Raw genomic sequence first — 26,936 nt, 5'->3', positions numbered from 1 at the left:
TTGGAGAAGTAAGTTTAGCAATTGCTTCACATATAGGATTGGTAAGGAGAGGGAAAATTTTATCTCAGTCCCATCTGCCCTCAATAGAGAAGAGGGTCACTCGAATGTCCAGATTCCTATTAGGAATATGATGCAGAGCATAATGAATAAGGGGAGAACAGTCGGACACCCAGTGATTTGTCTAAAATCTAATTTGATAGCCATTACCTAAATCCCACCTAAGACCTTTAGCAAACAAAGGACAAATTGAAACTAAACTCTTTCAAAGGGTAGAGGACCTACTGTTTGTCCTAAGGGCAATTTTATGCTCAATAAAAAACTTATATTTTTTACAAAGGATCTGGGCCCATAGATCACTAGGAGAGGTATAAAGTCTCCAACACAACTTCATTATATAAGTATTATTAACCATGTGAAGATGTCTGAACCCTAAACCTTCCTCGTGCCCAAAATCTAATTTGACAGCCAGATAAGGTTTGCTTAAATGGAAACAAACCATGACTAGATATTATTTTTCAATCAGCTAGAAAGTAAAAAGAAAACGAATAAATGAAAAAATTTCAACAGCAAATGTTGCACTTGTGAAATATACCAGGTAACACGAGAGTTCATTTGAGAAGGATACTTACTCATCCCATAAGAGTAGATATTGAGCTGCATCCTAATTTTTTTCGTCGGTTAACTATTAACTCAATATCAATAAGTATCGTTAATTGTTAAGCATTGATATATATAATATAATTATAATCATATATAATTTTTTTCCTATTTTTTCTATTTGATCCCTCCTTTTAAATTTTTTTAATCTTGTCCCTTGAAAATTGACAAAAATAAAATTTGTATAAAGTTAAAAATTAATGTGATTTATGCATATAATTTAAAGGACCAAGCGAGTATTTAATAATTTTGATGCTGCTTAATTCATAATCAATATATATTCAAGTTGACGGTGATATTACCAGCCATAGCCACATCTATTTTATATATATTCCTTTCTTTTTCAAATGAATGAAATTTCAACTAAACTTTCAAGCAACTGTTTGATTCTATATAGGAAGCTTTATAACATATGCTATTGATAACTTTTATTATTTATAATTCCATGTATGTGATAATAACAATATTGATCATACAATTTTATAATTTTAATTTACTTTTTTACATACTAATATTAAAACACGCATTATGCATGGGTCCTGACACACACATGTTACATAAACAGGAATTACATCAACTTAAGTTATACTAATAATAATACTGTTTAATTAGTTTATATGAGAATTTTATTTCAAAATCAGTTGTTGGATTAAAAATTTCTATTATATAGATTATGTTTAGATTAATCTAACATAATATATACTTTTTTTGAAATATATTAAAAAAATCCTTTGATTAGGCTCTTATAATTTTAAATTATATTTGTATATCAATTACTGAAAATGAATTTTATAAATAGAAGAGAAGAGGGTAAAAAAAAAAGAGGAAATAATACGATAGAAAAAATAAAAGAAAATCCATATTAAAAAAGAAGTGTTGAGAGAATATGTTGTTCGCTTCTATGGAACTTGGCTTTGTTGCTTGGTTAAGAATAAAACTTCACTTGGCATAAACTTTGCGTCGTTGCCTCTTTGAAGTTGCTTTGAATAAATGTTATGTTTCGATTTTATTCTCCTTTATATGAATCGACGTACACTTTATTGTGTTGTATCACCATTCTTTCAAGTAACACCAATCTCTAATATTTTCTTTTCTCTCATCAATCTCCACATTCCTGAAGATGGCTGAGGCCTTACTTGGACCAGCGGTTGAGAATTTGATCTTTTTGGCTAAGAACGAGTTTGCAACAATTTGTGGAATTAAGGAAAAAACTGAAAAACTGAAAAACACTTTGATGCTGATCAATGCTGTCCTTGAAGATGCTGAGGAGAAACAAATGACAAATCATTCTGTAAAGGTTTGGCTGCACCAAGTCAAAGATGCAGCATATGTACTAGATGACATCCTTGATGAATGCTCCATACATTCCCATCGACTTGCGGGTTTATCTTGTTTCAGCCCAAAGAACATCATCTTTCGTCACAAGGTTGGCAGCAGATTGACAGAGATCAGAAGGAGATTTGATCAAATCGCTGAAGGTAAAAATAATCTTCTTCTACAGGAGGGTGTTAGGGAAAGGCAAAGTACTGAATTGGCTGAATGGCGCCAAACCAGCTCAATCATTGATCAACCTCAAGTCTATGGACGAAATACTTATAAAGAGAAGATTGTGGAGTTTCTTCTTGCCCAGGCACAAGGCTCAGACTTCCTTTCCGTCTATCCCATTGTTGGCTTAGGTGGTATTGGAAAAACAACACTTGCTCAACTCGTCTACAATGACAAAAGGGTAAGTAGCCATTTTGAGAAAAAAATTTGGGTTTGTGTATCTGAGAATTTCTCTGTCAACAACATTCTATGTTCCATTTTTGAATCCATCGAAAGAAAAAAGTGTGATCTCTCAAATTTAAATGTAATAGAAGAATCTGTGAAAGAACTCTTGCAAGGTAAAAGGTATATGCTTGTTTTAGACGATGTTTGGAACAAAACTCAAAAACTGGAGGGATTAACACAAGACAAATGGAATAAGTTGAAATCTGTTTTGTCTTGTGGCTCCAAAGGTTCTTGCATTTTAGTTTCCACCCGTGATATGGATGTTGCAACAATCATGGGAACATGCCAAGCTCTTACTTTGGCTGGTCTATCTGAGGTTGATTGTTGGTTATTGTTCAAACAATATGCATTTGGACCTGAGAAAGAAGAGCGTGAAGATCTTGTAACAATAGGCAAGGAGATAGTAAAGAAGTGCGGGGGATTGCCTCTTGCAGCACAAGCACTAGGAGGTCTGTTGCGCACAAAGAGTGAAAAAAAGGAATGGCTTGAAGTTAAGGAAAGTAGACTTTGGACTTTAACGGATGAGAATTCTATTTTGCCTGCGTTAAGGTTGAGCTACTTTCATTTAACACCAACCTTAAAGCAGTGTTTTGCTTTCTGTGCTATATTTCCCAAAGATACAAGACTACAGAAAGAAGATTTGATTCATCTTTGGATGGCTAATGGGTTTATTTCATCCAGGGAAAACTTGGATGTAGAAGGTGTTGGCAATATGATTGTGAATGAATTGTGCAGAAAATCATTCTTCCAAGATATTGAAGAGGATGATATATCAGGCCACATTTCTTTCAAGATACATGATCTTGTCCATGATCTTGCTCAGTCGGTAATGGGGCAAGAGTGTATGGTTCTGGAGAATGTAAACACGATTAATTTGCCAGGAAACACACACCATATTAGTTTCAGCTCTGACGATGAAAAATCATTCAGTAAGGGATTCTTCAAGGTTGAATCTTTACGAACATTTTATCAGCTTGAAGTTGGCAACAAAAACACCATTTCTGTTTGCTTTGCAAAAAAATGTTCTCTTCGTGTTCTACGCATATGTTGTGTCAAGCTACCATCCTTCCAGTATTTAAATCATTTAAGGTATCTGGAGCTTCATGACGGTGGTCGTCACACAGAAACCCTCCCAGACTCACTTTGTAGCTTGAGGAAATTGGAAATCTTGAAACTGCATTCTTTTAGTAAACTTATATGTTTACCGGAACAGTTGAGTTGCTTACAGAATCTCAGACATCTTGTCGTTGATGATTTTGATTCATTGTCTCGTGTGTTCCCTAACATTGGAAAATTATGTTGCCTAAGAACATTGAATATATACATTGTGAGTTTAGAGAAAGGGCACAGCTTGGGAGAGTTACACAATCTAAAGCTGGGAGGAAATCTGAGCATTCAAGGCCTTGGAAATGTTAGAAGCATAGATGAAGTTCGGGAGGCCAATCTGTTAGGGAAAACAGACCTGCACGGATTATGCTTGTCTTGGAATAACAGTGGTGATACCAAGTTCAATACTACTCATGCCGAACAGGTATTGAAAGGGCTTCAACCTCACTCAAAGCTCAAAGTGTTGAAAATAAAATACTACGAAGGATTACACTTGCCGAGTTGGATCGGAAGTCTCAACAGTTTAGTTGTTCTACAATTGTTTGGTTTCGATAACTGCGTGCAGCTTCCAGCACTTGGTAAACTACCATGTCTAAGAAAACTAGATATATATTTCATACATTATTTGCAGTATATTGATGAAAGTTACGAGGTGAAGGCTTTCCCAGCTCTGAAGGAACTTGTATTAGGATATCTACCAAAGTTGGAGCGGTTATTTAAAGTGGAAAGAAGGGACATGTTTCCGTGTCTTTCTAAATTATTCATCGATAAATGCCCTAGACTTGTGTTGCCATGCCTTCCATCTATGGAGACACTAACCATATTTGAAGATAATAATGAATTACTGAGAACAATCTCACGGTGCTCTCATCTTACCTACCTTCATCTCGGAGGAAGTAAAGACCTAACGGTCCTAACATCCTTCCCAGAGGGGATGTTGACAAACCTGACTCATCTCCATAGTCTACTAATATGGCATTTCCCTCAATTGAAGGAATTACCATATGAATTATTCCACCTCAACGCTTTGGAGTATCTGTCCATCACTGATTGTGGTGCACTGGAGTGCTTACCAGAGCAAGGTTGGGAAGGTCTACGCTCCCTTGTATATCTTAAGTTTTGTGACTGTGAAGGATTGAGATCCCTGCCAGAAGGCACCCGTCACCTCACTTCTCTTCAGATTTTGAGGATTGAACGCTGCCCAGCATTGATTGAGTGGTGTATGGAGGGACTGACGGAGGATAATTACAAGCTAGCGCACGTTCCAAAAATAATTTTGAAGAGTCGAGAATCAGATACTGATTAAAAGCAACCATTCAACTTCTTTGTTCATTGCATTCTTATTCTACAACTCTGCCTTCAATGGCCACAATTCCATCCAATCAGGTACCCATTTTTTTTGTTCTTTTGTATTTTGCAGTAGATTCCAATCAGCTTGTTATCTCCAATTGAATTGCTTTAAATCCATTCTAGTTTCATGTTCCTGTTCCGTACAACGTTTCTTTTGTGCAATGAGTTGTGATTTATTAAGTTCGGTTCTTAAATAAAGCTGATGAAATGCTCAACGAAGGGTTGTTTATTCCATAAAAAGCTCACGGTTTTGAACTCTGAATCTTCTAAATTAAGCTTTTTCCATCATGATTGTAAGTAAAATGAAAAATGTTTAACTATCTGTAAAATTCTGTTTTTCCCTTACTTGATCAGCTTGATGTGTACATTGTTGCATTAATCAAGAGAATAGTAAATGGTCTTATATTGAGCATTCGCCCAACCCTATATTGCTTCAATATATGTGAGATGTTTAGATTTCTACATGGTAGGAAATAAATCAGAAGGATTTGAGTTGTTTGCATTTGTTTTACAACTTCACAACATCCAAATCATGAAAATTATTTCCTTTAATTATTGCATACAACTATAGGATTCGAAAATACTAAAATGGCCATTGGAATCGAATCATTAAATAACATCGAGAGCAGTTAAAATTTTATCTGCAAAGGATCTTCTTCCTCAAGAATTAGTCCTGCAATTAAATCCTTGTGCATGCGGTTCTTAGGATACAAGTTTCTCACAGTTCAAAGTGACGTTTATTACTTGATGTGATGTCAATTTTACAGGTAAATATTTGTCAATTTTCATGAGGACTTATGAAGGGACCATTCCCTGTTAAAACAGAGGTTTGTTTAATTCATAGATTTTCTTTTATAAGTTGATAAATGTCACTTATTGTTCTTACTGATTCAAATTTTTCTTAGCGTCAGTGGCATCAATTGGATGTTGTCTATCAATGGAAAGGCAATTTCTGCAATGTCAAGTTGGGTTAGAGACCAGTACAAGTTCAGAGCATTAGAACTTAACCATAGTTACTTCTAATGTACAAGTTGCAAAAATAATGTTTTCTTTTGTTTGTGTGTAACATAAGATGTGAATAAAAAAGGTTGTGTTCCAGGATAATCATGCTGAAACGTTAAGCAAAGAGTTATTTATTAAAAAAGTTGAGCTACCTTACAAATATGGCCGATGATTTTGATTCGTATGAATTTCCTATATGATGACCAGTAAGCACAAGATATTAAAATACAAAAAAAATCATAAAAATATACACCTAAAGATATCTATTACTAAAAGATGAAGGGTTGAGGCTTCTAAATCATGATTTACAATCTATTACTTCATTTTTCAATATCAACAATGTTATTAATTATGACTAGTTAAGACATACTAAGCATTAAGTACAGACTAACAAAGTAAACATTAAGCAAAAAATGAGAGTAAAAAAAAATACATAATTATATTACAACCCTGAACATTATCAAAAAATAGTTTAAAGAGTTCACTAATATATTAAAAGTAGAAGGCTTAAATATATTTTTCACTGTCACATTTTAGTGAATTTTCAGTTTTAGTTCTTTTTGATAAATATTTTTTGTTTCAGTCCCTATATTTGTATAACCTTTTATTTTTAATTTTTAATACTAATTTTGTCTATTAAAATATCGACACATGTCAATTTTTGGTTTAAACACGTTAACATTAAAAACTAAAAAAAAAGAAATAAAATAAAAAATTATTAAAATGTGGAGTAAAAATATATTTAAATTAAAATAAAAAATATAAGAAATAAAAAATTAATCTATTAACTATTTCATTGTGAAGAAAATGAATAGGAATCTCCTAAATCTTACTTCTCTCCCCCAATACTTGTTGCCCTAAATGTGCCTTCCCATTTTCCTTATAACTTGGCCGCTTAGATAAATTTTCCACGTCAGCAACGTTGTGCTTGGGTATCAATTCTTCTGCACTTGGGCACTGAACTATCAGAGACACTAAATGGTTCTGCGTCTAGGCACTAAATATCCGGCAACTAAAAATTAAAACCTCAACCAAAATTTATCCAAAAGACCAATAATCAATGTGAAAAAATAAGCAAAACTAAAATCCTAAGAACGTTTGAAGAAAAAAAGGGAAATAAGAAATTAAGAAAAAGAAAAGAAGATAAAAACCTACTAAAACCCGATTACTACTAGAAACTTACAAGAAAATTTTAAATAAGTTCTTAAATAGACAAAATTTGAAATAATCTATACTGTTAACTTTTTTTTATAATGTTGTTATCTCATTATCTCATATTTAAATATTTTTATTTTAATTCTTATATATAACACATTTTTTATTTTTATTCGTGTATTAAATCAAATTATAGGGATTAAAATTTTGAAAAAAAAAAGTATTTTTTCTCAGGGACCAAATTAAAAAAAATATTGTTATACATAAAGGTCAAAATAAAACTTACAATCAAAAGAAATTGAAAATGTTAATGGCAATTCATGACATAACCTAATAAACCTGTTTACAAAGTAATACATGAAACAATAAACTTTTTTAAACAAATAGTAAAACAAATTTGTCAAAAACTTAGCGAAGTTTCATTTGTAGTTTTAACATCTTAAAAATAGAGATCTTATTGGGATAAATTGACATTTCCTGTAACTTGTAATTTTGTTACTAGATGATCTAAAAATAATAAATAAATAAATTGAATCATATAGACTTAATAAGAATATAATAACTAAAAATAAATAAATAAATAAAGCATGAGTAATTTACAATTATAAAACTTGTTTATAACAAAAAAATTTAAAAATGAATTTATTCTAATTGTCTATCCAAAAATTCGCTGATCAATAAAGAGTTCACAAATATACACCATTAGAATAAAATATACTTTCAATCACAGTTATGATAATGAAATACACATACTTATAAATTAAATAATAATTTTCTAAAACATCGTTAAAGAAATGTATGTATAATATAATAAGTTGTCTTACACTTGCGTTGACATGCCTGCCATCAATTAAGAATCTCTCTATAATTGGATGTAATTATGAGTTACTAAGATCAATGTCTTGTTGCTCTTGTCTTATCTCCCTTGACCTCCAAAATGATGTAGATCGGACAATGACATCCTTCCCAGAAGAACTGTTGAGAAACGCGACTTATCTCAAAGATCTACAAATATCTAATTTCTGCAAATTGAAGGAATTACCATATGAACTCTTCCGTCTAAATGCTTTGGAGACTCTAATCATTCATTACTGTGGTTCACTGGAGTGCTTACCAGAACAAGGTTGGGAAGGTCTACGCTCCCTTTTAATTATCATTATTAAACGCTGTGAAGCATTGATATCGTTGCCGTAAGGTTTTCGCCACCTTCCTTTGCTTAAGATTATGAAGATTCGGGGCTCCCCAACATTGATGGAGCGGTGTGAGAAGGGAACAGGGGAGGATTGGGATAAGATAGCACACGTTCCAGTAATAAGTGTGCTCAGATGAAGAACCAACCACTTGCTTAGAGCGTCCATTCAACTTATTTGTTTATTGCATTCTTGTTTGCTTTTTGTGCAATGAGTTGTGATTGAAAAAGTTGGGTTCTTGAATAATGCTGTTGTTGTTTATTTCATACATAGCTCATGGTCTTGGAATCTGATAGTTGTCTCATGCTCTTCTTAATGCCGGTAACGTTATGTCAAGTGAGTTCTGTCTATCATCTAAAAATGTGAGTCAGGAACCATGACAAATTCAGAGCATATTGAAGTTGGTCAGCGCTACTTCTAACATACAAGGTGCAAAAACAATATTATCTTTAGTTTATGCATGTATCATGAAGCACTTTCCTTCTTCGCCCAAGTAAAACATTAAATCCATTGATTACTTCATTAAGATGCCTTTTTCTATTAATTTGAACCAAAGGCTTTAAATATATCCAAGAACACACTTAACAATTCAGGAAAAGGTTCAAAATATCCATGAGTCACTGTTATATACATTTTCTAGTACTCAAACTCTCCCTATCTATTTTAGTTTCTTTATTATTATTAAAGAATAGTATTAGAATGACAATGAAATGACGATTATTAAGTCAGAGTCACTTAGCGTAAACATTTGAGTAAACAAAATCTACAGAGTGAACTCACAATGCCACGAGTACTTGTAGTACAAACCATCACCAGTCTATATAATTTATGTTCTAACTGAGGTTCCAAATATCATCATTCAAGAAATGAACCCTTTGTTCTTCAAACACTCTACAGCATCCTTGATGATTGTCTCCATTGGAATGAATTCCAATCCCAAATCCATAAGTTTCTTCGATCCATCCTTTGCTCTCAACAATCCTGGCTGGGTATCTCGTTGCATCCTTTAAAGGAAAATGACACAGTATAAGCAAAGTTTTGGATTATAGGATCCCTAAGCGCACAAACCCAACCTATTTGAGAAGAAATGATTAATGGCATAGACGATAGATTAGTTATTATCGTGATATTGCTTAATGTTCAAATAAAATGAAGTTACTCATTCCAGAGCCAAGCAACATCACTGATTTCTTAATTACTTATCCAAAGATCATTTTTCATCTTTTAGCCGATAAACCTAGTAAGTGTATGACTTACTTACCGAGGCACATTATATTCCGGATAAAGTTCAGCAACTTTTGCCACAAAGTCACCATAGTGAGAGATAGCTTCAGCACACAAATGCCTACCAGCTGCTACTTTGTTCTCATACACCAAAATATGCGCCAATGCAACATCTTTAAAGTGAACCAACCCCATAAAGAAGTCCTCAAATGTTTCAGTACAGCCTGCAACACAACAGAGACAAAACAAAAACTATCAGGGACCCCCTAAAAATTATAAATTGGCAATATTTTGTATACACATTCAATATTAGTATTTGCATGAACAATGATAAAAACTAGGCAGAGTGCAATCATCCACCATGCAGCGACAAAGCTTCATATAAAATGAATATTCATTGGGGGCAGCATTCTTGGAACACACACACAGTAGAATTTTCATTTAAAAGTGAATTTAAAGTAATGTGATTTATGTTTGAAAACTTTCATCTTAAAAGTAAATTTTTAGTAAACCCTAAATTTTTAGTAAAAATCAGTATAAATTTTTCAACTGAATGCAAAGCTACAATTTATCACGTTGGCTCTAATGCACGTTCGAAAGAAAAATCAATTATGTTCAAGAACAACCAAACATCAATTTTATTTTATTTTTCTCTACTATCATGTTAGAATGAAGTAAATGTAATTATGTGGAAATTCAACGGAAACCAAACATACCCTAATTAAGAGACTTCCCAGTTCATACAGTCAACTTTCAGAGGGAAAAAGGCAGAAAACAACTCTATAAAAAACAAAGCTCAAAGATATTCATACTCCCATGGGAGCACACAACTAGAAAGAGGAATGATTAGGCATGTAAATCTACCTTGAAGAAGACGCAGAAGCATGAGCATGCTTGCATTAAGTCTTGGTGGAATAACAGGACCCATGACAGTTCCAGGATTCACCACCACAACATCCAAACCATTCTCCTTAGCAAAATCCCAAGCAGCTTTCTCAGCCAAAGTTTTGGACAACGGATACCACAACTGTTCCACAAACACATATTACACTTAACAATGAGTACCCAACAAAACACAGAAGTAAACACAGCGAATGAAAACCCTCTCTAACCCCCTTTTGCTTGCAGTATTCAATATCAGTCCAGCATTCCTCTCTCTTCACAACATCACTAGGCCAATTGGGACTCGGCATGATCGCAGAAATTGAGGAAGTGACCACCACGCGCTTCACCCCTGCTTCCTTCGCGGCCGCGAGCACATTCATTGTTCCCTTAATCGCTGGGTCCAGAAGCTCCTTCTTCATGCAGAACCAAAATGGGGTCCAGCAAAACGTCAAAAAGATAGAAAACTTAAAGAGATTTTATTTAAATTCGAAGAATACCTGAGGCTCATGAACTTGGTCAACGATGCAAGGAGAGGCGAGGTGGAAGACGCCAGCGCAGCCGCGTACGGCGGCGACGATGGAATCATAGTGAAGGAGATCGATCTGGAAGAGGCGGAGACGGGTCGACGCTCCATCCAGGGCTTCTAGATGCTTCGTCTCTACTTCATCGTCTATTATGATTTAAAAAATAAATAAAAAGGAAAAGGAACTAAGAACTTGTGCATGTTTTCTGTTGTAATAATTAATGAAAATGAATGAATGGAAACGGGGTGAAAGGTAACTGAGATTTTGAACGGTGGCATGAACGGTGTAGCCGCGATCCAGTAGGAGACGGACCAGGCATGAACCAATGCACCCGCTACCGCCTGTCACACACACCACCTTCTCCATATTCCGATACTGTCAGTGCCACACTGTTTCTGTTGCAGATAATGAAACAACTACTTCTCTTTCATCCTCACATTTGTGTTTTCTATTTTTACTTTGGGGCATGTTAGTGTTCTTTTCTTTTAAAAAAATCATTTACTTTAGAGGAAGTTAGTGTGTGATAACGTTAAAATCTCATAAAATACCGTTTTTTAATTGCAACTTTATTTTATAGGAAAATTAATATTTGATTACTTTTCACAAAATTAATTTTTTTAAAATTTATATTTAATTTAACATAATGAATTATCATTTCTACACCTTTTTTTCACTTCTACACTGTTTTGGTAGAGTAAAGATTACATGACTTGGGCCCAAATTCAATTAGAGCAAACACAAAAACACAATATTATTGGACCATAAAAAATGACAAGTTGGACCGTTGGGCAAGCTTGGACATGGACTCATCACTTCACAGATTAACCCAATTACCCCAATTTTATGGCCCCTTGCCCTTGCCGAACGTTTTGACCAAAAAAAATAAAAGGGTTCGCCGAACTTCCATTCCCAACTCGTTAAGACCTAGTTTCCCGGCACGGCGGGGATGACATGCGTGTCACCGTCACCTTTTCGAATCATTCTCTGCTGAAACAACTATCTTATCGTTTAAACCCAACCCTCTCTTTGGCGTCGGAGACTTGGCCAGCGGCGGCATCCGTTGACGATGGATCCCAATACTCCGACGTGCCGAAGCCTTGCCGGAGAAAATCGGAGAGGAAGGCTTATGTGACGCCGATGAAGGTTCTGATTGAGAGAGCGAAGGCGGAGAGACAAGCGCGAAAGGCGCAGCCATGTCGCGTTCTGGAAGAACCCCCGGCGAACGGATTGCTGGTTCCGGAACTGGTGGAGATTGCTCATCGCGTCTATCAAGCTCGTAGGTCTCTCCTCTCCGGTCTGAGTCAACTCGTCCGAGTCATTCCCGTATTGCGGTGCGGGTATGTAAAGTTCATTGATTTGTTTATTATTTAGCTGTTAATCTTAGATTGATAGGGTTGTTTGGGACGGAGAATTTTGGAAAGGGAAGGAAAAGAAAAAATTTGTATTTTAAATAAATATATTTAAAATTAATATCTTTTTAAAATAAAAAATATAAATTAGTATATTGATATAAATATAATGTATTAATTATGTGTTTATTACAGTAATAATATATAACTTTTTTAATTTAAATTAAAATATCCCAAACTAATCCTTGCTTCTGAATTCTGAGTAGTCACCTTGAAATTGCGGCTAATTGAGAAATCAGATTGTGTTGCTGCTAACCGGGTTTGCACAATTGCATTTTGAACTTGTTTAAATATTTTAAGAAACAGTTGATGTTTAACTTTCATTGCTGACTTTCTGTAGGGTTTGATTTCTAATTAATATAAATGAAAATTGAGTATTGCTTAGTAACATAACCAGTGTTGATTGTATATGCTTCTTTTGTTTCTTCCTTTCTTTGTTAGTTCAATCATTTATTAGTCTATAATCGTTTAGAGTTGGGGTCTGTAGAAATTACGAGGTTTTATTTTTAATCAGTAGAATTAATTTTGTGTTTTTGTGTTTCTTTAGAAATTAATTTCCTATGAAGCATCATGCGGTGATATATGAGGAATAGATCTTGTTGATATTGTAAGACTAAAAGATCAGGGTTCGGTGTCTGTGTAATGATGACAAGAACCATGGATGGTATAGGGCTACTGGAAACAGCCTTAGAATCCACTCTTGACTCTCGAACATTGATGTGTTATTATTGATCTGGGCTTCATAATATTTTGTAGTGCAAATCCAACAAATTGCATTGGCTTGTATTTGCTGGCTTCATGTTTAACGGTGGTTTCTGCTTACCAGGCTTTGTGATGAGGTTCACATTGGTTATGTGGGTCATGAAATTCGATCATGTAGTGGACCGAAGAGTTTTTCACGGAATGCAATGCATATTTGGAGGAGGGGAAGGGTTCGAGATGTGATTTTCTTCCCTAAATGTTTTCATCTGTATGACCGTGTTGGTAAACCAAGAGTTGGGCATGATGAAAGATTCTGTGTTCCTCGTATACCTGCCATTGTTGAACTCTGTATACAAGCAGGTCTAGACCTTGAAAAGTACCCCACTAAAAGGAGAACAAAACCCGTGTATTGTATTGAAGGAAGAATTGTAGATTTTGAAGCTGTTGCGGAAGAGGACAAAAATGACAGAAAATGTTCTTTTGAAAATGAGCAGCAGTCTGTGAATCCATCCTTTGTGTTGACCCAGCCTGTAGAGAAGGTCCAAAATTTATTCAATGACAACATAAGCCATTTGGATCAGTTGAGTGATGAAGAAAGGAACAAGTTAAGGGACTTAAGTAAACATACACTGGACTCATGGTTTGAGATGACATTAGGTGCAAAGAAGATCATGGAGAAGTATGTTGTGAATACTTGCGGCTATTGTCCAGAGGTCCAGGTTGGTCCCAAAGGACATAAGTTAAGAATGTGCAAGGCTTCAAAGCATCAGTCTCGAAACGGTTTACATGCATGGCAAGAGGCAACAATAGATGATGTTGTGAGTCCAAATTTTGTGTGGCATGTTGAGGACCTGAATGGGTCTGCTTTGAATAACAATCTAAAGAGATATTATGGCAAGGCTCCTGCTGTGGTGGAACTCTGTGTTCATGCTGGGGCTCCCATTCCTGATCAATATAGGAGCATGATGAGATTAGATGTGGTTTCCCCTGACCGTGATGAAGTTGATCTTGTCGCCTGAAATGTCATCCCTTTGCAAGATACACCGTATATATTCAATCAACATATGGAGTTCATACAGTCTTGGACTTTTGAGTTTAATCAAAACTTGTGTCCTTTTGATAGCAGGCCCCTAACAAAATGGGTCTATGTTTTGAAAAGGAGAAATGGGCCAGCTAACAATGAAGCCCAAATGAATTGAAAAGCTGGTTATAAGTTATAATACTTTTGATAAAAGACTTTTCGAGATTTTCAATTCATTCGGCCTCGTCATTAGCTGACCCATTTTTCCTTCTCCTAAAGACTTAACTTATCACGGTATTTTAGACTCCACTTAGGTTTCTACCCAGCGGAACTCCTTCAGAATTTCATCTGCTTTATAGTATATTTGAAGTTATTTTAATTAATTATTTCGTCTTTTGGCTTGTATTAAATAAATATTTTTTCTCCTATTCTCTTGTTCCCCTTTTATTACGAAGAAATGGAGAGAATACACATTGACTTCGAGTACTCGGTGCTAGACCTTTTTATAGACTTGCACTCCTAACTTACGGCTCGTTGACCAATAAAAGAAGTTTTTATTATATTTTCATCTTAAATGCACGATTTTGGAGATTATTACTCGCAATGTTTTTTCAAAGTTTATTGATGGTAAATAAATAAATAGATGTGAAATTGACAGTAAAAAGGAATCACCAAATCAAATGAAAAAAAAAAAAGTTGGCTGTTGGGATTTTTTAAAATAGTTTGGGGTGTTGTTTTTTAATACTGTCCAAAGTTAAAAATTCAGGCACTTATTTCTAGAAGATAATCAATTATTGAGGTGCACTAAATTCTTATCTTTTGCCGGTGATGTAAAGGGTATAACTTTCAAACAAGCTAAAAAGTTTATATATTTATTTGTTTGTTCATTTTTATATAATAAAATAGAGCTTATTACTTTCAAGGTGACAATTTATTTGCGATTTTTCTTAAGACACAACTTATTTACTACTTTTTTATAGTTTAAAAGATCTGTTTTTCATCATAAACGTGAGTTACTTGGAGCATTTCTAAAGTCATTTTTTTTAAGTTGCTTTTAAAATTAAGCAATGGTTGGAAAACTTGATAAGACACGGCAGCTAATTTCAAGTAAAGGTTACTTGTGTAAGCAACTATTGATTAAGGGAAAATAAAACTTGGGCACACGCATGAAACTCTTATTGCATTTCAATATTACAGATGCTATGGATTTAAATTAATAATTGTATTTTAAATTCTCTATTTTTTTACTTATGTGTTTAAGTTTATTATATACTTTCATAATTTATATTTTTTAACTTTTAAATTTAACTAACAAATTGGTTACCATTTATATTTTAACTATCGAAAGGCCCTAGGAGACAATGGAGTTTTGTACATTATGGAGACCACTTTCAAATCAATAAGGCGCACGTAGATCACATGATTTCTATGATTTTTTAAAAAGTTCAGTTGTAATTTCTTACTCCCCTTGTAGAATAAATTTGTCATTCAGAATCACAGAATTTTCCCTCAAGATTTTATAGCTGCAGTTGACAGATACAGTTTAAAAGACTATTAATTATGAAAATTCACCTGAGGGGGACACACTAACCAGAAAACGGTGATACTAATTATACATATGTAATGTATATGTCAAAATTTATGTGAGTTGAAAGATATGTATGTAGAGAGAGAGTACGTGTTCCTTTCATGACTGAGGGGCCCTCCGGTATTCCAGTTGAAAATTTGAACTAATAAGTATATTCTTGAATGTGTCACAATCTCACAATAAAAGAAAACAAATTCACAGCCACAGGAGAGGATAAATAAATTAAAAGATTTTGTTAAGGTTGAATTTTAGCATTCAAATTTTTTTAAAAATATTTACTGTGTTAAATAAATAAATATATATATATATATATATATATATATATATATATATATATATATATATATACTTCTCTCTCAGTAGCTAATACAAATAAGTAATATAGAACTAGTCAAGGAGTATTTATTGACATTTCAATATATATATATATATGTGTACAGTGTGGGAATAGACACACTTAAAATAGTTATTGTCGGGAAATTTTGTGTGGATTTCTGAGCCTCTGACTGCAGTTTGATCTACCATATCACTGAGATATTAACTACCTTTATTGTGGCTGTTGGAGGTTCTCGTGATATTACAAAGACAAACTCCCCCAGCCAACACAATTTTCATCAGGGATTGCCTTTCACTTATCTGTTTTTAGAAGGGGAAAAAATGGTGAGGAAAACACTCAATTTCAAGATCAGTTGAAACTTACAAATTATTTACCATAAAAATTTATGATTAAACAAGTCTGGATGTGTAGTTTGAGATGGCAATGACTAAATTTAGGCAAGATAATATAGTACTAGTCTTTATTCACGGATTTTTAAAAATATATATTTGAATCTATCCTTGTATTTGTCATAATTTGTTTCTTATACTCATATATTATCTTCAGTTTATTAACTAAAATATAATATATATATTAAATTTTTTTATGAATAAAACAAAAATATTCATATAAAATAAAAAAGTTTTTTTTAAAGGTATATCAAATAATGTACAAAATTGCAAACAAAACCATTTATTTAAAAATTTAATTTTAATTTTATATAACTACATGTGTGTGTGTTTATATATATAATATAGGTAAATAGGTATAAATATTATAATAATTGTACTTTCGCTTATATTCATTAAATTTTATAAACATCTATTCGTATCTAAACATTCTACTCACATCATCCCTGTATATTATATGTTAGCAGTTCTTTCGTGATTACTTTTCTTTCCTTGTACCAATTATAATTTGAAAGGGAGGATATATGACCAACACTATAAACTTCAGAATTTGTAAAATTAATGCAAACTGATAAGAAGAATAACAAAATGAAAAATAAATAAAAAAGCATAAACAAAAGAGGAATTTATGATCCAAAAGCTGTTCACACTGACTACCCTTTTTTATTTCTTGAAGTTACAGCTAGCTATATTACATTTAAAGTTCAATGAATAAATTACCTACTATATATACTGAGAACAAAAGATGAAGATGGGGATAGACTATTGAAGTTGAAGGAGGTTAAAAAACATGTACTCTGCATGGGAGGGAGTACCTTAATGGTGAGGATGCATGAGGCAGGGACAAGGATAGTGTCAGCAAATAAATCTACATCCTAGATATCCCTGTCGGTAAGTAAAGCAACAATTTGTCAAAGGAGTTTGGACCCACTTCATTTGCACGCATCATGTTCCAGTTACCTACCCATATGTGTTTCCCACATTATGAGTTTCAATTACTTTTGCTTATAGGCCCAACACTGCACTACTTTTGCTATCTAAGTCAAAAATGTCTACACTGCCCCGTTGCTTTGTGTTTGGTTATAAGGACAAGTGCTTTCTTTCTTTTCCCTCTCCATGCACCTTCAATTTTCCCGCAAAATTTTAGATGCATGGAGTGGGGTTTTCAGTTACGCTACCATGCTCCAAAGAACTACGTCACCTCTGTGAAATTTTCCTAGTCTATTATTTCTTCAAGTTAAGTTCTATGAAACATGAGTCTCTCGGTATTTTTACAAATTAATTTTCTTCTTTATTATACTACACGACTTCTCTTCCATTAAGTATTTTAATTTTAATATAATTTTAAATTTTTTATAAGTTGTTCTTAAAATTTTATCATAATCGGGAATATAATGATCTCGAAAAGGTTCCAGACTTTGCTATTAACTACATATGAAAAATTTCAGCGCTATGAGAATGTGCATTTTGTATATCATATAGGCACTATCCATGACATATCTGCATTGCTTTGCTCTGTACAATGTTAAATATATCCATCCCTTTAAACTTGTACCTACAAGAAACCCATACCCTCACTGACCATACAAGAAAAGATGCCTCGTGATTGCAATTAATGGCCTCAAATTGGTATCTTTGTTTATGGACTTCTGCCATCTTAAAACTAGAATGTGAACCAAAACTTGTTAGTCTTTATACTTTTTAGGTAAACTCAGAAGTTCGAATTTTTGGTAAATGGAAAAAAGTAATTGAATTTGAAGAATTTTATCTCTTTAAATAAGTATACTTATATTAACTCAATAGATTAATTGAGATTCAATTTAACTTAAAATTAATGATGGTTTAAGAAAAAAAGCTTAAGTCAATGGCATTGAGAAATAGATAAAATGTACATTTAGTTAATTGAATTGTTGCTCAAACATAATATTTTAAATGTATTAAGGTGGGTGTTTGGCAAAGACTTTTTTTTTAAAATAAATAAAAGCTTATTTTTTAAATGAAATAAAAGTTGTCTCTAAAAGTCACTGGATAAGTCAAACGGGATAAATCCTTGAGTTGATGAAATATGGTGGACACACATCACTACAATAACTTTTTTCCTTAGCGATAAACAATAAACAATTTCTAAAATTTAAAAAAAACAGTTACTAAAAGTATAGGCAATGATTATTCAAGTACACTCTAAATGGATATATTTTTGTTATAAGCAACGATTTTTTACTAATGATCACTCTATAATAAAAATTATTGGCTAAAGCATGAGATTAAACAATATTTTTTAGATCACCCACTACTACAGTTTAAATGTTTTAGCCACAATTTTATAAATACTATAAAAAATATAAATAACATTTATTCAATTATTGTGAAAAAGTATCGGTACCACTTTTTCAAATTGTTGGACAATAAATTTAAAAATAACTCTCTTAACTCTATCTGAGATATAATTAGTATAATTGTAATTGATATTAATGTGTTAAATATTTTAAAATATATATTTTGGGTAAGAATTGAACTTGTATCATGAAATTAAGACATGCATTATTAATCACTAAGCCACACTTATGTTAGGTATAACTCTTATCTTTATAGCATTATAATATTATATTAATAATTACTTATAAACAAATTTTTTACCATGATTATATAATTATTCTCATATAATATAAAATATTTTTTATATAGTTTATGATCATTTATTTATTTATTGTTTAAATAGATATTTTGGATACAAAATATTGTCATTAGCTTTTTATAATAGTTTTTAATTATTCTATATAACAAATATAGATAAACTCTTAAACCTTTTAAGAATTTATTTTGATTTTTTGATTTGAACAATATATTTTTATTGGTTGATTTTAAGAATATATTTTTAGTAAGTTCAACTTTACATGCGATCAAATGCAAGTTCAATCAGAACAATAAATTTAAAAAACTAAATTGTGAAAGTCAACATTTTTAGCACTTGATAATTTCAATTTATGAGAATAACTTTGTTGTTCCTTATGAAAAGTTATTACACAACAATTATAAAACTATTTTCAAAATTTCTTGAGAATAGTTTCATCCATATATAGTTAAAAATAAATAAATATGTAATGAATTTTTCCTGATTATTAAATGAAAAATAAGTATAATTATATTTCTACTTATTTATTTTTGTAGTGATGCCAACCATTGAATAGATTGCTTATATAATAAAAGCCTGTGCAAAGGGCATAAGTGATGCATAGAAGGAAATGGATCTCCTGCAGAGAACTACAGCCTGCAGTTAAGCCAAAATAGAACTACAACATCTTTTTCTTTTTGCGTATTTTTGTTTAAGCAAATTTAGTGTTTTCTTCTATCTCGTTCCTCCAGTTCTCTCTCTTTCACCCAACCACTCAGCCCCTCCTCGTATCCTCTCTTTTATTCTCTTTCTCTCACTCAGTCTCTTTCTTTCCTTCCCTTTCTCATCTCTTCTTCATTCAGCCCCACCTAGTTTTCTTCTCCCTCTCTCTTCATCTAGCTCTCTTCCCCTCTCCTTCATCCCCCTCTCCTACTCTCCTCATCTAGTTATTTTCCTTTCTTCCTATTAGTTTTCTCCGCCTTTTCTTCTCTCTTATGCTCTTGCTCCCATCTTCCTTTGTCTCTTTTTTCTTCTGATTTTTTTGTCACTTTTTTTTGCTTATGCTAAATTCACTTAAGCGAATTTTTCTGATTTAAGCAAATTTTTTTACTTTAAGCCAAAATCACTTTTTACCAAATTCGCTTAAGCAAATTTTGTTTCGCTTAAGTGAATGGGAATGGGAAACTGCAGCCTACAGTTCCCACTAAAATTGCAGGCAATCTGAATTTATGCGTAGAGATCTTTCTTCTCGCATTTTACTCTTAATAATTTTTATTTTGTTTTTGTATGGAAAATTTTACATCTCTTCACCATGAGTACACAAGAGATTTAAAGCACATATGATTTCCATTTTAAAAATTAAAAATTAATTTTAAAATAGAAATTAAACATATTATTATTATATTAATCTTTGGATAAATAATTGTTGATTTGCTAGAATATATATACTTTGAAAACAATGATAGGATTATGGGATACATTTATCGACTTCTAGATGCTCCATATAATGTATTGGCTCTTCAAAACTTTTGTGATCAAATACATGGAAGATCGAAAATGTTACTGCATTCTTTCTTTTGGTAAACTAAAGTGATGACATAAAAAAGTAGTTTTAATGAAATAATATAATAATAAATTAAATATTGGAGCAACAAATTTAACAGAATAATATTAGTGAACTAATACCAGATTCTTAACTCTTCAAAGGGAGATTACTTTACAATTAAAATTAAAAAAATAAATTAAATTAAAGTTATACTTTTTACGTACCATATTGAAAGTGTACTCTCACTGTATAAAGTTGCACAACGAGTGGGGTACGAAGAAACAAAGAACTCTTCTTTCCTTTTTAGACAAAATTTAAGCACAGGTTTATTAGTATTTGTATTATTTATTAATAATAATTAAAAATATTATTTTGATCATTTGTAATAACGTTAACATATAAATATTTTATTTTAATTAATAAATAAGAACTGGTTCTTAGAATTTCTCCTTTATCTTTTGCTGCTTGAAGGCAAAATCCTTTTTTGGGATAGTGAGTCATTGGATCCTATATCATCACAATCTTATCCTTAGGGGAGTCAATAATAATGACCCGTGATATGAGTTATGGGTGAATAATAAATAGAGCCGTCACTCTGTGATCATACGCCACCATTATCTTATTTATTTCATTTCTATATACTTATAGCATGGAGCCATTGATTCTTTATAAATAAATGTTAGACTAATTTTACACAAATATAATAAAATTTAAATACTAGCACATCAAATCATGTGTTACTGATAGATAATATATATAAATTTAACAGGTAATTATAAAAATTGTTTACCATATATAATTCGAAGGAAATCAAGTTTAACGAGTATAATTTATTGATAGTATGGAACATAATATTCATATAAATTAAATTGACAAACACGAACTGCTATTTTCTGTTCATGTATTATATTTTAAATTACTGTAACTTTTTTAAAATGATAATTATGACATTCTTTGTATAATTTATAGAAAGATTAAATATAGTTTCGAATCGATTAAAAAATAACTAAAGCTTATACGCTACGCAATACGATAAAAGAAATTATTTAATTAAGTTTCTAGAACAAGAGAGACTAATTAATGGAGTATACGTCATCAATGACTGCCTGCAAAGCTCATAAAATATCGAACTAGAATAATTGTATAATGAGAGTTTGTAAAATTAAATCTTAAATAATCGCATATAGTGTAAAAGTCTAACTACTTAAAAAATTCACCCTTGTTTTAGGCTTACTTTTAAGGTTACTTTAACTACTTATAATCATAAGTAATCCTAAACTATAAACAAATTGGGGGATTTTAATTTCATGCTTATAATTTCAAATTTTAATGCATCAAACAAATATTCAATATTTTTAAATAAATATATATATATATATATATATTAAAATATTTTAAAGATATTTTTTAAATAAAATTTATTTATACACATTTTAATACATCTTTTTCATACGCTTTATATAAATTTGCTTTTTATTTTTATTGTTTAAATTTATTAATATTGTTTAAACACAATTTTAAAAACTGACAAAGTTGGGTAAAATGATGGAAAACTCTATCATTTATATGTACAAATTCGATTTGTATAATGAAAAGATGTGTTTAATTTTTTTTTAGTTATAGTCACAATTTATGCATAAAGATTAAACTTTAACTCCTTAAATTTGAGTACATAACGTGGTCTTTAATCAAAAGCAATAACATTACTAATTTAATTACTATTAATTTATTTGGAAAATAGTAATGAAATTAGTAATGTCAATGTATTACACAAATATTTGTAATTATACATTAAAAGTAAAAGATTATAGATTGAGATATATTTAAGAAAAAAATTTATCGATGATAAAATATAAGAAATGAAAATACAGATATTAAAATTTTAATTTTAGAAATGGAAAATTAGTTTAATTGATATTATGTTATTTAATGATAATTTATAAACATTTAATTATATTTAATTTTTAAAGATATTTTTATTGTTAATTAAAATGATTAAGGAAATTAAAATATTTTAAATTTAATAATTTATTCAAGATAAAATATTAACTGAATTTGATGTAGAAGTAATAACACATATAATATAAAATTAAAATGAGTATTTTAAATCATTAATTATTCTCAAAACAATTTTTTGATACATATATTGTTACGAATAATTTCTCCAAAAATATTCTTAAATAATTTTTCTATATCAAGAAAAAGAAAAAAAATTTCAAAGAAAAAATTATTTAAAAATAATAAAAAGCATTGCAGTTATAATTCATGTATGTTAAACATTATTTAATTACCTACACGTTGTTGTATTATATACATGTTAAATAGTGATATGCTTGTTTATAATTTGAATTTATTAGAAAAGTATAAAGTAGTTTTTTAAAAATTTGTGTTTCATAAAAATTTTACAAATACACACTTATCGTATCTTTTAGTTTATTTCATTATATTATTAATAAAATCACTTCTTTCATCTTATATTAATAATTTCGTATGGTGATGTATATTTTATAAAAAAAATATTATTTACACAAATTAATACTAAAAAATGGTTTAATTATTAAAATTTTTACTTAAAAAATTATTTATGAATTTATAATAAGAGATAGAAAGAACAATAAATATTTTTAAAATACTCATTCATTAAGATTTAGTAACTAATTTAGTATTAAATTAAATTAAACTAATTTTAAGTCATTAAATATAATTAAAATATAAATTTGTATTATATATATATATATATATTAACTTTAGAATTTTAAAGCAAACAAATTATTTTAGGTGGCACTGATCCCAAGTGTTCAATTATTGGATGCGATCGTTTTTGAGTCATTATGAGCGTTCCACTGATTTGTCGCCCATTGTTTTAGTTACTTTATGCTCTGAAATCTATTTTTTTCCTGCTAACGCTCGCATCACAGTAGTCCACACCACATTCCCACTCCACATAAACCACGCAAATCCGGAAGACAATCATTAAGGCAGAATAAAGGGTATGTGTTTAATTCAAGCACATTTTTTATCATTAATTGAAATTTATTAAAAATTACACATATTAATTTAGAAATAAATAATAATAATTTATATATTTTTTGTAATTTTTAATAAATTTTAATCTATAACAAAAGTGTTATAAAAAGATTGTTGCTGGTGATATTCTTAATTTAAAGTTGAATCAAATAAAAATAGAAAACTTACATCAATATGGATAAATTAATTTTTAATATTATTATTGACTTTTTCAAATACTAGATAACTTTAGTCTAACTATCATAGTAGTGTTATCTATTCTCATGGTTTACACATTGAAAATATCATCGTTTTTACGTTGTAACAAGCAAAATATAGAGAGCAATTTTGTATTATTTTAGAGATTAATTTATTATTATATTTAAATTTAAATTTATATGTTTAATATTTTAAAATAAATTATTTTTATCACAAATTAAAATTAATTCTTTGTCTTTCATGTTAAAACTCAAATTTATATAATGTGTTAATCAAATAGTTGAAATCTATATAAACTAAATGCTAGTAAACAAAGAATAAAAAAAATACAAAGAAATGTGAAAAAAGTAACTATAGATAAATTAATTTTATTAGTGCAGAGAAGATGAAAGAAATAAAGAGAACATATTAATGTGAAAAATAAATAAAAAGATTCATAAAATGTATGAGAGATTTATAAAGTGTGAATTAAATATATTTCATTTGTAAGATAAAAATTATGAGACATTTTAAAATTTTAATTTATAAAAATAGAGATAAATTATTTAAGTCTTTCTTAAAAAGTAGTTATAAAGTAACGCTAGTTAACGAATTACAAAAGTAAAAAAAAATCACTATGACTTACAATATCAAATGAATAACACAGGATGTGGATCATAATATTTAAGTTAACTTGTTGGTAAATAGTTGTGGTGAGGTGTTAATTGTTCTAGTTCATTGTAGGTGTGAGTGTTGAAAGCTAGGTATTACAGATTAGTTTATTCTATTCAACATCCATTAATACACAACAAATGTTTTTTGTGGTAGCATAATTTGTTAGAGGTTAATCATCAAGGGAATTCATAATTAGATGAGAAGTTTGATAGAAGTGTAGGTACATGTTTGCACACCCTTTTTTGGAAAATAAATAAGTAAGCATGGTGTGATAGTGTGAGACATTTTCGCGATTGTTTGCAGTGGCTAAAAATGTTAAATCTTGTATATTGGATAATAGTTTTCATGAGGCACAAGATATGTTTAGAATGTTAGTTGACGCAAATGACTCTTTCAACATGAGATATCAAGTTTTAATCTTTTGTTAGAGCTTGTTAATGAGGTTTTTATTAAGGTGCTACAAAAAAATAAATGAATGTGGAGGGCAAAATTTTCAGGTTGTTATTCAACGCAATTTGCATATTCATTGTTATTTAAACTTTTTAGTTGTCTTAATAGTATAGATCAGTGAAGGCTATAAAGAGGGAAAGTTCTACTTAAGTATTTAGTATTTTCTTGGCAATTATTATTGAATGTACTTCCTTGAAAAAGTCTGCTGATTAATCATGATATTTAAATTGATAATATAACTTGTTTTTATGATAATTTGGAAGAACTTTTAAGTCATTTATTTTTAACGTACTTTATTTTATCTCGAATATAGTACTGAGCAAAATTTTTATGGGTGCAAAACAACATCAAAATAAGTAAAGAAAGGAGGGAATGAGCATGAAACCCAGCAAGCCACGATGGCTTTCTTTCACGTCAAGGGTGACAACATTTTCAAGGTATAGACCATGGGGACTATTAAGATTCCAACAAAGAAGAGGATAAGGAGAATAAATGTTTAAATATAATCAAAATTATATCAATCAAATAATATAAAGTATATTTTAATATAATATAAATTCTTATAAAAAATGGAAAAATTAGGGGAAAATATGGGTATAAGAAAGAAATTCACACTCACAGTTCAAGTTTTATACCTTAAAAATTTAACTTATTCAAGGGACGTGAGTAAATTTAATTAGATTCTATTATAAGCACTTAAATTATTACGTAATATAAGGATATACAAATTTTCATAAAGTTGTGCTTATTGTTTGAAATGTTCTTCTGTGCAGTAGATAATGATTTGAGAGTGTGTTTGGATAAGATAGTTTAATTAAGTATATATTTAATAAATTTTTATTGTATAAAATTTATATTCTAAATTAGACCATAAATTTTATTGATATAAACTGAAAAATATATCTTAATAAATTATAAAATATGTTAAAATAAATTAAAAGATTATAAAAATTATAAATTAATTTTAGAATTTTATTAATTTCAGTTCTTAAGACTAAGTTTAAACATTTATAAATTAAAATTTTTAATAAAAATATATTTATTATATTAAAATTGTAAGAATATAATATATATTTCTCATTTCAATACAATTTTTATCATTATTAATAGTATTTTCCTTTTTTATATAAAATATTTCAAATACACGTAAAATCATAATTAACCTAATAAACGGTTCCACCTCCTTTAACTGGGTAAGTCAAAACAATTAATTGTCAATTATTAAGTGAACCTATGTATGTGTTAGCGAAATGAGCACGAATATGGTTCAACATGATGTATGTTGCAAAGCAACAGGCTCTGTATAGTCACGAGAAATCTGAGTAATTTATATTAAACTATAATTTTTTTTAATAAAATCTTCTTTTAAAACAAAGAGTTACCCTTAGAAATAAATATTACAAAAATGTCAATTTAAACTATAATGAACAAATGTATGCATATATATAACATTATATAATTATGAAAAATTTAATTAATGATTAGAATTGTATGTGATTATTTAAAGTGGCATCTACACGTTTTAAAGGAGTTAAATATTTTCATTATTACCAATTTAGCGGAAAAGAATGATGCAGGTTGGAGGGGACACTTTTCCCCGTGTTACTGTATGGTCCATTTATTTCTGTGCCAACGAGCAAGCTCATCTCATGTCCTTCCGCTTCTTATTCAGAGGGCTAAGCTTCAATTTTAGGTCTATATTCCCTTTCCAAAACCATACGTCAATAGTCACATTGTTCAAATGCTCATTGTTAACCAAAAAAAATCTTGATAAAAATAAGATGCAATAACAAATGTAGGATGGTTAAGAAAAAAATCTTAAACCATTTTCAGCTCAATAATGTTAAATATATACAGTTTATGAAACAGTAGAAGAATTATTAAAAAGAGAAGAAAGAGGATTAAAGTTTTTCTGACGCAGCAGAAAACCCCCTTCTTCCCACCTCTCTCTCATAAACGAATGAATATACGATGAAGTTGAAAATGGTCTTGGTCGCTGACTAGAGAAAGAGTAATGTGGGTGCAGGTGCATGAGAAAATCATAAAAGCTAGCCCCACCCAAAACCCAAACCACTCCCATTCACCAGAAAACTCCGTTCTTCCCAACTCCCCTGATTGGATCCAATATCAATGAACTCTA

The 26,936-nt window shown here is 30.4% G+C and overlaps 3 protein-coding genes across 3 annotated transcripts; 2 read left to right on the top strand and 1 right to left on the bottom strand.

Moving 5' to 3' along the window:
- The first annotated feature begins 1,777 nt into the window (after positions 1-1,777).
- On the top strand, positions 1,778-4,858 carry LOC113846052 (putative disease resistance protein RGA1). The gene has a single exon (XM_027473875.1). It carries the CDS (start codon positions 1,778-1,780, stop codon positions 4,838-4,840), a length of 3,063 nt encoding a protein of 1,020 aa, XP_027329676.1. The 3' UTR covers positions 4,841-4,858.
- A 2,840-nt stretch (positions 4,859-7,698) lies between these two features.
- On the bottom strand, positions 7,699-11,325 carry LOC113846054 (cinnamoyl-CoA reductase 1-like). The gene is made up of 7 exons (XM_027473877.1): positions 11,122-11,325; positions 10,838-11,010; positions 10,568-10,753; positions 10,320-10,482; positions 9,493-9,679; positions 8,156-9,235; positions 7,699-8,063 (listed from the first exon to the last, which is right to left on the bottom strand). The coding sequence occupies exons 1-6, from the start codon at positions 11,228-11,230 to the stop codon at positions 9,091-9,093; spliced, it is 963 nt and encodes a 320-aa protein (XP_027329678.1). The 5' UTR covers positions 11,231-11,325; the 3' UTR covers positions 7,699-8,063; positions 8,156-9,090.
- A 489-nt stretch (positions 11,326-11,814) lies between these two features.
- LOC113846053 (APO protein 3, mitochondrial) lies at positions 11,815-14,471 on the top strand. Its single transcript, XM_027473876.1, has 2 exons — positions 11,815-12,201; positions 13,100-14,471. The coding sequence occupies exons 1-2, from the start codon at positions 11,816-11,818 to the stop codon at positions 13,992-13,994; spliced, it is 1,281 nt and encodes a 426-aa protein (XP_027329677.1). The 5' UTR covers position 11,815; the 3' UTR covers positions 13,995-14,471.
- Positions 14,472-26,936: the final 12,465 nt, after the last annotated feature.

This window comes from Abrus precatorius, unplaced genomic scaffold (assembly GCF_003935025.1).
Source record: "Abrus precatorius isolate BTA unplaced genomic scaffold, Abrus_2018 Scaffold8, whole genome shotgun sequence".
NCBI lineage: Eukaryota > Viridiplantae > Streptophyta > Magnoliopsida > Fabales > Fabaceae > Abrus > Abrus precatorius.
The sequence above is the reverse complement of the archived record's forward strand: the minus strand, read 5'-3'. Positions and strand labels throughout refer to the sequence as shown.

Excerpts from the sequence above, each read along its gene's own strand:
- LOC113846054 (XM_027473877.1), bottom strand. The coding sequence starts at position 11,230 with ATGGAGAAGGTGGTGTGTGTGACAGGCGGTAGCGGGTGCATTGGTTCA. Across the intron at positions 10,483-10,567 it reads AATACTGCAAGCAAAAGGGG|TTGTGGTATCCGTTGTCCAA; the intron begins GTTAGAGAGGGT and ends TTTGTGGAACAG. Across the intron at positions 9,236-9,492 it reads CCGGAATATAATGTGCCTCG|GATGCAACGAGATACCCAGC; the intron begins GTAAGTAAGTCA and ends TTTCCTTTAAAG.
- LOC113846053 (XM_027473876.1), top strand. The coding sequence starts at position 11,816 with ATGCGTGTCACCGTCACCTTTTCGAATCATTCTCTGCTGAAACAACTA. Across the intron at positions 12,202-13,099 it reads ATTCCCGTATTGCGGTGCGG|GCTTTGTGATGAGGTTCACA; the intron begins GTATGTAAAGTT and ends TCTGCTTACCAG.
- LOC113846052 (XM_027473875.1), top strand. The coding sequence starts at position 1,778 with ATGGCTGAGGCCTTACTTGGACCAGCGGTTGAGAATTTGATCTTTTTG.